General features: G+C 46.0%; 1 protein-coding gene across 1 annotated transcript in view; it reads right to left on the bottom strand.

Moving 5' to 3' along the window:
- Nucleotides 1-13,078, bottom strand: part of Ankh (ANKH inorganic pyrophosphate transport regulator) — a 133,856-nt gene that overhangs the window by 47,386 nt on the left and 73,392 nt on the right. Inside the window, exon 2 of the mRNA XM_005356660.2 lies at nt 4,901-5,117. Within this exon, the coding sequence (XP_005356717.1) occupies nt 4,901-5,117 (217 nt within the window). The remainder of the gene's footprint in view (nt 1-4,900; nt 5,118-13,078) is intronic.

Raw genomic sequence — 13,078 nt, 5'->3', positions numbered from 1 at the left:
GACATCAGCACTCTTGTAGGCACTAACTGGTGCACAAAGATGACATCAGCAGTCTTGTAGGCACTAAGTGGTGCCCAGAGATGACACCAGCTTGATGAACCTAAGGTGCCAAGTCTGTAGTCAATTTTTCAGATATGGACACGGTTCAACTTGAAGCCCCTCTGAGTGGAGATAACCCCCCCCCGGGGGGGGGTCAGTAACCATTAGCATCAATACTAAAAAGACTGGGCACGTTAGTCACTTTCTTAAAATTCATGCTCGTTGTTAGTGTTTCTGCAGTCTTTGGAAACATCACGGAATGACACACAGTATTTACAAAATAATCTTAGAGACCTAGCTAAACGAGGCATCCGTTTACGCCGTGGACATAAAGCACAGCTAGAAAACAGCCGATTTTTCTAAATGTGAAATAAGATTTTTAGAGGCCACGGGGTTTAAAGATGCACAGTAAGAGCACAGAGATCTCTACTGGTTAATTTAACATACGTGAACACAGCGTAAATCTGCCTTATTCCATGTGGATACCCCTGAGGCATCACAAGCATGCCCACGGGTGGCAAAGGCATATAAAAGGCATCTATATTAGGCACCCATCACAACACTTCCCTTCCTGGCTTCCTAGCTCTACACTGCTCTTCCCCACTGCCTTACCCTCTCCCTTCCTGACGCTCTTTGGTTTCCCTGTGTCCAGCAGATCTCTTCCTGGGCTCAGGCTCTAAGCTCTGGCTGGCTACTGACTCTGGCTCCAGCACATGGCAGTCATCCCATACCTGTTAAATTCAGGTCTAGACTCATTTTCTTTGTCCCCTTTCCTCTGTGTTATAAACACATGGCTACGTCCACCTTCTCTTCATTTCCTTTCCAAGGGCTTGTCCTTTGTTTTATTACTACCAGGCCCTAAGCCCTCTCAAGTCTGGGGTGCGAAAGGTCCTCTTCTTTGCCGTTGGTTTACTCCACTGTCTCTCAAAGCTCTCACTGGCAGAAATCAGCTCATGCTAGAGATCTAGAAATGGACATTGAAGTACACACACACTTTACCACTGGCTACATGTACTTGGGGAGAGGCGTGTAGTTGGTCACTGTGTTTTGCACATATTTCACTTCTAGTTCCTTAAGGTACAGTACACATTCTGTTGAACACTGAGAGGTGGAGGCTGAGCCATCTGAAGGGAGGGAAACAATGTTAATTCTAACTCCCATTCTTCTGCAGTCCCCAGGAGGGTAAATTATGGACTAAAGAGGAAGACAGATACCAATTATACAGATGGTGCATTTGCACAGGTGAAGTGGTCCACATCCTTCTTAACATCATTTCACAGAATCGCAGATGAACTCTGTGCATGAGAACGTTTACCAAATGTGAAGAAGGCCTCACACTGGGGATAGTAACTAATATCTCAAAGAGTGACACCAACAGGGGAAGCAAAGAATGAAGTGAAAAGGGACCATAAAATTTGGCCATGAACTGAAAGAAACCACCGAAAATATATGGCAGTGCTTAACTATAAATCAAATGCTAGATAGAAATAGTAGATTACATTAATAGAGAAGTGAGCACTGGAGACTTAGATACAGACAGACAACAGGCAGACACAGACACACATGCATGCATGCACACAAACACACACATACATGTGCACACACACACAGATACACGCCCACACACACCCCTTTGGTAGTACGAGGCACTGAACTTGGGGCCACACCCACGCTCAGCAAATGCTCCCCCTACTTTCGCTTTAAACTGCAGCATTGGCAAACTGATAGAGAAGACGGTCAAATTCTTGACTGCATTAGACAGATGACTAAGAAAACCTTTGAAGAGGTCCTATTCTAATATATTAGCCCCTTCAGAGCCAGTCTGTGTGAACCTCCAGGCCCAACCCTCAAAAGAAAGGTGCCCTCTTGCTCTGTGCTCTTGGGTGTCCTTATAAACACCATGTAAAGCTGCGCCAGGGAGATGGCGCGGTGCCTGCTTCACAAACATGAGGGCCCATGTTGGGATCTCCCGTGACATGTAAAAAGCTATGTGGCTGGGCACATTGACAGCACCAGTGTTGGGAGGGGGAGTCAAAAACATTCGTGGAGCTTGCTGGCCTGCCAGACTAGACAGGTTGGTGAGCCAAGGTACAGGAATAGACCCTGTCTCGAAACAAACAAGACAAAATGGTGTTGGGCTTAGGGGTGGGGGCTAAAGAAGACAATTCATGTTGACCTCTGGCTCCATGCACACACATGCACATACACCTACATGCATATGCTCATGTACACACATACATACATACACACACACACACACACACACACACACACACACACACACACACACACGGACTTGAGGAAAAGAGCTGAGTTCATTAAAGTGGTGAAAATCAGTCTAGTTTTGTCTGAGAAAAGAATACAGAGAAGCTCAGCTTATGCCCAGATTTCTCTGTTGCATATTTCTATTCTGGCATTACAAAGTTCCGTGCGTTTCAGCTTATGGTTTTCCTGCTGGCATGTCCTGACCAGGCAGGGCGTACATGATAAGTAAGAATTGCTGCCCACTCAGTCTCTGCCCCGACGTAGATGATGGAAGGCACGGGGCTCACACCATGGCTTCTCAACTCAAGCAGAGGTGAGTATGTGGGTTTTCACAGCTGAGTCAGTGTCCCTTGCTACAAGCCTAGCTAGGAGCCGACTGTCTGCACCCTCGCTAAGAGGTGAAAGTGGGTTTCGGTGTACACAGGTAAAATGTACCTAGAGCAGGAAACTGCACTGTGTGAGAAAATAGGAAGGAAAGGAGGTAGGGTCTGGGAGGAGGGAGAGCTGCGGTACAGAATACGGAAGACCAGGAAAGATATTACAAATGCCGGCAAGGAGAAGCAGAGAAGAATGTGTGCAAAGAAGCCTGGTACAAAAGAGCAAAAAGGGGAGAGATTCACCCGTGGGGTTGCCAGAGATGTCGCACAGGGAACCAAGAGTCTAGCAGTGGGGGTTCAAAATCAACTGCTGTGTACTTCTAAGAGAGAAGTAAAAGGAATAGAAGTATTAGCTGTTAAAAAAAAAGTCAAGAGTAGCAAAAATATTTATTTAGCATAAGTGAGATAAAAGAATATGTTTGATTTAAATCTAAGATCTTATTGCTTTAAATTTTCCATTTTTAAAATGGAAAAACAATTGGCTCGGGCTATATTTCAGCAGGGAAAATGTTTGCCTGTTATGTTTATGTTATGTAGCCCTGTGGTGCATCCCCATTGCTGCCTGACCTGAGCGTGGAGGTGCACGCCTGTAACCAGAGCTTTGAAGGGTAAAACAGGGAAGTCAGAAGTTCAGGGTCAATCTGAGCTATAGGACATGTCTAAGGTGCCTTGGATTCATAAGACAATACCGTACGATAAGATGGTAAAGCTTAGAGTTAATATTTTCCTCATGGCTGTCAATAACACAGTCTGTTCAGTCTTTCTCTTTCTTGGTAGTTGACAGACAGTCATGAGCTATCATCCCAAAGTCTCATATAACTGTGGCTAAAATAGGGGACGTTGGATGTATTTAGGGTCCAAATAAAATAGCAAAAATGAATTAATTTACTTATTTAGGCAAGACCCTTATTTTAAAATGACATTTTCTCAATACATACGCTGACTTTGGAAATGACAAATGCAATGTAGCTGCAGAAATTGTGTCCAAACCCTCATTAGGGCATCAGTGATAGAAAGAAAGGCACCCAGCTCTGCCTGCCCACTCCCTGAGCTCCTAAGTGCAAATGAAGTGATGGCTATCAGCGCTCCGCTGAATACACCCACCAGCAGACTTCCTCTCCTGTCTGCTGCTCTATGCCATAGAAGAAAGGAAAACCACGAAGGCCCTTTTCCTATTTACTCTCCGACTCACAAATGCATAATTACTCACAATTGTGAGTAAACACTGGCTTTCTATGAATGAACAGAGGGTAAGTGGTTTGGGCTAATCCTTTGGCTCCTCTACTTCCTGACATTCATGCTTCTCATACCGCCAGCCACACTTAAGGTACACAGCGGGCTCATGAAGTACCATTCAAAGTGCTTTAGGCAACTGCTTTCAACAGATGTGCCCTGCCAGTTTTACACCAGGTAGACAGAGTTGTTTTAAAGCCAAGATATTCTGAAACCGCACCCCCATAGGTTCTAGTGCCACCAAGAAGGCAGAAGGAGCAGCCTAGCCCTGACACTACATGCTTTTCTGAGTCTTCAGGAGCATGTGCATAGCTGCTGTGGCTGGGATCTAGCTTTCTTGTTGCAGGGACGGCCCTGCAGGGGTATTCAGGCATGCTGTGGCTGGGATCTAGCTTTCTTGTTTCAGGGACAGTCCTGCAAGGGTATTCAGGCATGCTGTAGCTGGGGTCTAGCTTTCTTGTTGCAGGAACAGCCTTGCAAAGGTATTCAGGCATGCTTTTGAGTAAAGCAGCATCCAGAAGCCCTGGAGAAAATTAATCTCAATGAAACAACCTGTCATTGATTGGTTCTCAATGGTGATAAGCACAAATTCAAAATAACAGCCACCATACTTCTATTCTTGAGTTGCAATAATGAGAGTGTGTCTGCTATTTTGTCCACCTCCTGGAATGCTATTATTAGGTACTATGTCTAAGCTAAATACCATTAGGTACTAATACTATTTAGATTTCGCCTATGGATGAAACCACTCACTCTCTGACTTTGGAAATCAGAGGCACAAAACTAGATTTAGGAAAAAAAAAAACTGTTTTAAAATTTTACTGATTTAGGAGAGCACAAACTTAAATCCTTCTATCCTCCGAAATTTTTTATGAGAAAGGTTCAATAATCGCTAAAGAAGCCACTTAGCCTGCAACTATATTTCAAGCATTGAGGAGAGAAAGAAACGACCAAAATGAAAAGCTCACTGGTGGCAGGAGCCTTACCTATCAGGGTGTGGAAGACGGCAGCGATGGCACCGGCCACCACCATGCAGAGGACGGCTTTGGTCCTATCTCTCTTGCTGTTCACAAACACCAGGCCCACATTTTTGAAGTCACTCATGGGCCCTGTGAAGAACTTCATCAGAGAATACGCCAGCCCATAGCTGGCCAGCATCTCCACAGCATCTTCCTTGACTGCAGCGATGCCCCGGTTCAAGGCCTGCAAGGGAGAGAAGAGCCAAGGCCAGCATGAGAAACAGTGCCACATCTCTGCAGAATCCCACCTCCCACATGGAAGTTGGCAGATGCACTTTCTGGGCTAGACGACGCTCAGTGTGTAAGGTGAGTCTACACTCCTGAGTTCGTAGAAAATACCGGTTTTTCTTTTCCTTTTTCTTTTTTGCCCATATTAGCATCAGTCTGAGTACCTTTTGGGGGTGAGATACCTGTCCACTGGAAAAAGTAACAAACCTGAGTATTTCTGAGGATCAAAAAGGCAGTTTTAAGAGTACTACCTAAAAGCTGGTGTTTTAAAACTCCTAACTTATGGTAACTCATGCCTGTGATCCCAGCTTGAGGTTCTTGAGTTCTAGTCCAGCGAGGGCTACTTGGCTCATATTCTCTGCCCCCACCCCACCTTCACCTGACCCCTTTTCTCTGACCCCCACTTTTCCTCCTGAAGGGGTCCCCACTGTGCTCTCATGTCACACGCGTGTGTATGTTGTTAATCTAGATCCACGTAAGAGAAGCATGCAGTACATTGTCCTTCCTGCTCCCCTCCAACCGCCCTCTCCCTTTAGACTGTCCCCTCCCTTCACACAGCAGTTATACGCCGTCTATAACAGACTTGTTAGAGTCGTTTTAAGTTCTTGGAAAAAGTGAGTGACGATAAGGCAATTCTCTCTTGTCCCCTCCCCCGAAAACACAGCACCTCCCCCACGAGCCTGGCTATACGTGATGAACCTATATCAACACATAGCCATATCTCATCTGTAGTCAACAGGAGACTCATTCTTTGTGCCCTACATTGTAGCAGCATTTACTAAAGTCTAATGACACGTTTCCACCACCACAGAGGCAGCCTTTAAAACAATGACACCCTAAAGCCTTCACCTGTGGTGCTCGCTGCTCGCCCTTCAGCCAGACGCAGACCACGTTCATAAAAGCTGTGTTTGTACGCTAACTCCAAGCGGAAACGCTCTTCCCCTGTCTGCCCCATTCCTACTGAGCAGACAGTAGTTCACCATTTTCTCTACAAACATCTGTGGCACAGCCTAAGCGCCACTTTGCAATCCTCTTTAAAGATGGCGTGCTGACCGCTAAGTGAGCAGAGGCGTTTGTGAGAGAAGAGAAGCTGGACTCCACAGACAAACCCGCAGTGGCTCTTCAGACGTACCATGTTTAAGAACCATCACTCTAAACCTTAGCAAAGCAAACTCATTCTACGTTCCACTGGCTTCAAGGCTGTCAGATGTAGAGTATGTTATTTAGGTAATGTACCATTAAGTAGGGACGAAACCCTTCCAGTTATAATTGAATGTCAAGTGCTTATAAAATGTATTCAGACCATAAACATGCTATTATGTGAGTGCATGTGTACACGCGCAAGCGTGTGTGTGTGTGTGTGTGTGTGTGTGTGTGTATTTCATGTTCTACTGAAAATTATTCTGAAGGCCTCGTCTTTAACATAACACACTGTCCAGTGCAGGCTTTACAAAACTCAGGGGCTTCAATTCCTCACCGACACTTGGTTTCTATCTTTCCTAGAGACGCTGCTGAGTCAGTGAACACATCCAAAGCTGAGCATGCTATGCAGGGACTACTGGGAAGTGGAAGAAGCATTTGTAGGGAATACCCCCGTGTGCAACAATTTTAGAAAAGCCCAGAACAAAAATGGACGACAGCTGAAGAATTTGCTCTTTTGCTGACAAAGTTGGGAATCGCAATGCTAGTTTTTGACAAGTGTTTTCAAATCTATCTCTATTTTCTTTCCCCCTGTAATAACTTGAAATTATCCACAAGAACCTTCTTAGTGTGTTGTAGAGCAGTGATAACTCTTTGTTTTTGTTTGTTCGCTTTCTTTAAGAAGCAAATTTTTCCCTCTATCAAAGCAGATCAAATAACTTAACACCATAGTGCAAACTGAAAACCAAGAAATCCCCAGGTAATAAATCCTACGTTTGACAGGAGGGCCCTGTTGTGGAATAATCTTTTTGTACACTATGAAGATGTGTCGCTCTGATTGGTTTAATAAAAAGCTGAATGGTTAATAGCTAGGCGGGATTTCTAGGCAGAGAGGATGCTGGGAAGAAGGTGGAGAGGCCAGGAGACTCAGAGCAAACAGGATGGGCAGTACAGATGAGGCAATAAAGCCACGAGGCAGAAAGAAAATGAATAGAAATGGGTTAATTTAAGTTATAAGAGCTAGTTAGAAACAAACCTAAGTGAAGGCTGAGCTCTCATAATTAATATAAGTCTCTATGTTGTTTTATCATGAGCTGGAAGCCCCCCAAAAAGCCCGACTAGTCCACTGTGAACCAGTGATGGATGTCAGAGGCATCCATCACAGCTCACAGATCCCCAGGTGGCAGGATGCCAAGAACTGATGGTCCTGAGTCAGGAGGACGAGCTCCCTGCTTCCATGTGGGCCACTTCGCTACAGCTGCCTGTGGGACCTGGAAGTAGACTTCAGCAGACACCAATCCTTGCTCCCTCTCCTGCTTGCTCATTAATTTACAATGTACAAGAATCTATTCTCCTCAGGTCTTACTCCACTAAGAGTCAACTCAGAACAGTTTCTAATTGCTAACTTCTCAGCCTCCCAGACCCCGTAGCATCCACCATGGAATCTCTTCTCAGCTGCTCCGAACCCATAGAATACACAGTGCCAACATTACACCATGGAATTCCTTCTTGGCTGTCCAGAACCTGTACAACCTACAGTGCCAACATTTTACCATAAAACCCCTTCTCAGTCTCTTAGAGCTGGCATAGATTAATCCCCCATCTTCCCTAAAGTCTATGATTTTGAATTTTAAATATATTTTTAACATTTATTATTTGGTGTGTGTATGTGTGTGTACCCACATGCATGTGCCTGTGTCAATGTGCCAGAGCATGTATGTGGAGGTCAGAGGGCAACTTGTAGAAGTGGGGGTCCCTTCTTCCACCATGTAGGTTCCAGGGACTGAACTCGAGTTGCCAGGCTTGGCGACAAGCACCCTGTCCTGCTGAGCCGTCTCACCAGCCAGTGAACTATTTCTTTGTAGTCCATAAGAGTGTGTTGAAATTTAAATGGCATTATTTAGCACAAGTTTCAAATACACTTAGTACCATACCTATGTGTTTCCATGTGTTCTTGACAAACTGATGGGTTTTGTTAGAAAAACAAACAACCACAACCATCCATCAGTCCCGGCTGTACTTGCTATTTCCGGATTTGAGTCCTAAACCTAGAGCTGAGGGAGGTAAGAAGACAGGCATAGCTAATGACAGCTGTTGGCAAGGCTGAGAAGTTTCAGGAGTCCAGCAATTGCCGCAATTTGAGGGAAGAGCACGGGATTCACACAGGCAGACTTCAGCCTGAATCGGCTCTGATCACTAACTGCTGAGTGGGTCAAACGACCCGGGAAGAGATTCAGACAGGCTGTGCTCAGAGCACCAGTTACTAGACTAGGAAGGACAAAGAGGAGGATGTTTAGTTACGAGATGCTATGGCCCGCCCGAAAGACATTCCACTGATCGAACGTCTGCGGTGACGTTGATAAATGCACACTTCACTTACAAAAAAACTTATCCTGACGTTAGCATTGAAATGTATGAAACGCTTCAGAATTTGTATGTGCTGTGTTAACGCTTTAGTTCTTTTTATTGCCATTAGTAGCCATTTCTTGCAAGCTGACCAAATTATTAATTTTATGATTTTCTTCGTATCGGAATATTGTTATGGTGAAGCTCCACTGACCATTCCCCTGAATTCATGGCACCCGTCTTTAGCCTTTGCTATTTACTCACCTGTAATAAGATTATTTTGTTTCACTTTATGGCTCTGTTTACACACGTAACTTTTTACCTCATCTTCCAGGCACTTTTGATAGATGGATCAAACCTAACTACCTCCAAACAGCTTACACTTCTTCAAAACTGCACGCGGGACAAACCATCCGTCTTCCATTTATTTGTGATGACTTCTTCCCATCTGTTAGGTTCTGACACGTCCTTCGCCACCTGTTGTTTGTACCATCTATCCCCCGCTTTTGTTCACAGCACACTCGCCTCCTGGCATAGTGTATATTCACTTGTCAACTCAGATCTCTGTCGCCTCTGAGTACAAGCTCCAGGGAGCCGAGACTGCATTTCATTGCTTTGTCCCCAGAACCACAGGCTGGCAGGGGTAGCCCATGTAGGACCAGAGGATGGTCAGACTGGAGAACGACACCCACTGTGATGTGTCCTGAAGAAAAGCAATATGCCCACAAGCTGGCCGTCCTAGGAGGAGCTCATGTAGAGAGACAAAAGAACCTCCCTCCATAAGATAGCCCTGGAGCTGACCCCTGAGGGATGAGAAGCCAGCTTGATAAAGAGCCACAGGAAGCCCAAACCCTGTGGAGTCTAAAGAGTGAGGAGCAGAAGAGGAGAGTTTGAAACAGCAGATCATAGCAGGTAGGGCAAACAATGTAGTTCTGTCGCCAGCTGAGAAAGGGCACAAGCAGGAGGTGATCGAGAGCTCTGGGGAAATCCAGACCAGAGGTGGTGACATGGAAACGGAGGGTAGTGCAGACAGACAGAACCAGAAGGTAACTAGAGCAGAAGATGGTCTTCATGGTAGGTGTGAGGTGAAGGGGCAGAAGGATGACAGCCAAGGTTCGTGGTTTGAGCAGCTGTTGAGCGGTGCGGTGTTCACTAAGATAGGGACAGTGGAGAAGGAGAGGGGGCGGCACCCCCACGGGTGTGTGGCATGCAGGCGAGCCCTGCCTGTGGGCCTGCTTTGTAGTCACCAGCATGGGGACAGCATTTAAAGCTGGTGGCCTGTGAGAGATCTCTGGGAAGGCTATAGATAGAAAGGATGAGAAAGCCGAGAATCCTCCATGTAGGTCTCTGGGGGATAAATCCAGCCTGTCAAGGGCACACAGGCCCAGTCCTGCTGGCAGGTGACTAGGCTGTGTTGCAAAGCTAACTGAGTAGGTCAGAGGCCTCCGGGCAATGCTACTTGAAACCCAGCTGCATCTTATGCCAAGTCTAGCAGAGGCTGCTGTGGCTGGGGAGGAGGACCAGCCAGAGCTCCTAGTACCCCAACACATGACAATGCTAAAGATGATGCTACTACCCCTTGCTCACGATCCGGTCCAAGTCCCACAGGGAACAGCACTGGTCTCTCCTCTCACTTCAGATCCACACCAAGACCAGCAGCAGTGCAGGGCAAGGCTCACAACTTTCCAGAAACACCGAGGGGTCGCAAGCACGTCTGTGTCTCCTGTCCTATCTGCTCTTATGATTTGATACAAGTTCACCAAAGCACAGCACATTTGTTAAAAAATAAAAACTATGCCCTCTAGGGAAATGACTATGAAACTCCATAGGTTTAACCTGACCTCCCCAGGAAGAACTGTTCAGGACAGGAAATCCTAAACGTCCAACACTCTTTGTTTTCCGAGACAGGGTTTCTCTGTGTGTAGCCTTGGAACTTGCTCTGTAGATGAGGCTGGCCTTAAACTCAGAGATCCACCTGCCTCTGTCTCCCCAGGGATTAAAGGAGTGCACCATCACCAACAGGCAACTCCCCGTATTTTTAACTTGGGACCTGGAGGCCAGACAAACCTGCTAAGCTGCAGACTGAGATTCTTTAGGACACGTCATCCATCACGAGTTCCCCCAAGGCTGCTGTCATCCCAGACCCATGGAGTTCAAGCAGTTACTGTGAGCCACCTTCATCAACACCCACAAGTCAGGTCTTCAAATACCTCTGGACTCAATACTTAGTTACCTGGTCTTTTACCTGTGCCTGCAAGCTTGGAGAAGAACCTACTTCTCCGACAGTCTCCATGGGCTCACAGCAGCTTGGCTGTTTCCAGTCACCCTTATGGGAGTCCTGGCTCCCTCTTAGAAGAACCTGGCCTGCCACTTCTCCTGTAGTGAGGACTTCAGGAGAGATTAAATTCCTGTTTGTTTGTTCCTTAACACAAGAAGACTGAAAAAAACACCTGTGTCCCAGGCCTTTGCTCACCCTCTCCTGTTATAATGGAAAGGCCAGTCTGATCAGGTAGATCAAGGGATGTCTGTTAAAAAGTTATGTGGGCCCTTGCTTGTATCCACTCCTGTTTGATCTGGCTCTCTTCCCCTGTTTGAGCTGGCTTCCTCCTATCAGGGTTTACATAGCACACATCTCGTCCACTCGAGAGGAAGCCTCTTGCCTCTGTAGTAGCCTACTCTTTTCTCCCCATCTCTCTCCTGTTGTGCACACCCCAGGCCCCGCTACTGCAATACAATGTGCAATGTGCGTTCTGGTCACCCTGAGGATGAGTGCCTAGACCTCGTTGCTACCAGTTTCTTTGCATTTATTTAGGACCATGAATACCTGAATTCAACACAGGAACAAAGTCGAATGTTCTAATTTACGGATGATCATTAATGGGTAAAATCCTAGTTTGGAGCGTGGTTTTATAGGTTACAAAAAAAAATTATAATCCTTCATAGATCTTTTATGGACTTAAAATATACAAAGTGATGATAGGAACACCCATCCTTGTGGTTCTAATATTGGCTGAGCAGATAGGCAGGGTGTCGCCTGATACATCTGGTCTGTCACACTCTCACCCCACACAACTGGACACCCTGTTGTCTCTTAACCATAGTAACAGGAACACAAATAGAATGCAGCATTGGGTCACATGATTAGCCTTGGGAGAGCAAGCTTAGACATAAGTTTTGTTTTTTTTTTTCAACTCCCCCCTATCATTTGCTTTGGAAGGTTCTGGAAAACAGGGCAAACCATTCTCTGACAGAGTCAAGCCACGCTGAGGAATTGAGTTGCTTAAGAAGCAAGTCAAACTCAAAGGATAAGACCTAAAGAAAATGAGAGAACCACGGGAGAGCTGAGTGGTGGGGTTGGTAGCCTGGCCTGGAGTTCATACAATGCTCACCTGCTACACACGGGACCTTGCTTAGCCCTCAGGTTCAACCCGCAGAATGGCAAACATAATAGAGGGCGAGTGTGCCGTTGTGGATCCCCAAGTTCTGAAGACAGGGACTGTGAGGGCAAGAGGGGTGGCTACACAATTCAGGAATCGTTTAGAGCCTGGGGTTCAGATGCTACCTAGAGACCAGGGCCATATCAGGGGAAGCGTCTTGCTGTTCATTCAGAATGGCTTACCAAATTCATCTACAAGGTTTCCAGTTGGCATTTGATAGTCAATGAGAAAAGCCCTTTTTTTTTGTAAGATGTCTCCTTCATTTGTCTCATCTTGGATTAAAGAAACCATGAGATTTACAGACTAGATGGTCATTTGTTTTTTGTGGAGAGGGTCCAGGATGTTTTCTAAGCCTTTTGATAAAAGCTGACTGTTCCCTCTAAAGCTGCAGGGTGCCTGCCACACCCAGAACATCCTGAAACAGTTACGGGGTAGTTTACAAATCTTTCCTGAATTCAACCTCTTCAGGAAGGTGACATTTGTGGAGCTGTGGGAATTAGAAGGGCGTGGTTAGGCCCAGCCACCTGTGGGGTCAGCTTCTTCTAAGGATTGGGGTGGTCAGCCATTTTTTGGATGTCAGTCCTCCGCAGGATTCTGGGTTCCTGTAATTTTCCACTGTTATTGTTCTGTGTGTCTGTATTTTAAAAAGTGGTTTGAGTTAAATTGGATCATTTGTCTTCCTGGTGGTTTTCCAGCTCCGTTTTGTTTTCTCAAGGGTCTATACAGCTCTGTCTAGCTGGAGCTCCAGCCAAGAGCTCGACACCCACATGTGAGCCTGTGGTTTGACGGGAACAGCAGGCATATGAGTTTGGTCTCTTTAGAAGTCAAATACGGCTCTGTGATGTAGGTCCATATTTAGCGTTTGCTGAGAACTCTGAGATGACCTGGTCCAGCCAAAAGATGACACTGATGTTGGCTGTCATCTGTGATACATGAACGCCAGTTTATGAGAGAGAGAGAGAGAGAGAGAGAGAGAGAGAGAGAGAGAGAGAGA

The sequence above is a fragment of the Microtus ochrogaster genome, chromosome 19, assembly GCF_000317375.1.
Source record: "Microtus ochrogaster isolate Prairie Vole_2 chromosome 19, MicOch1.0, whole genome shotgun sequence".
Lineage (NCBI taxonomy): Eukaryota > Metazoa > Chordata > Mammalia > Rodentia > Cricetidae > Microtus > Microtus ochrogaster.
This window is presented reverse-complemented; position numbering and strand designations above follow the sequence as displayed.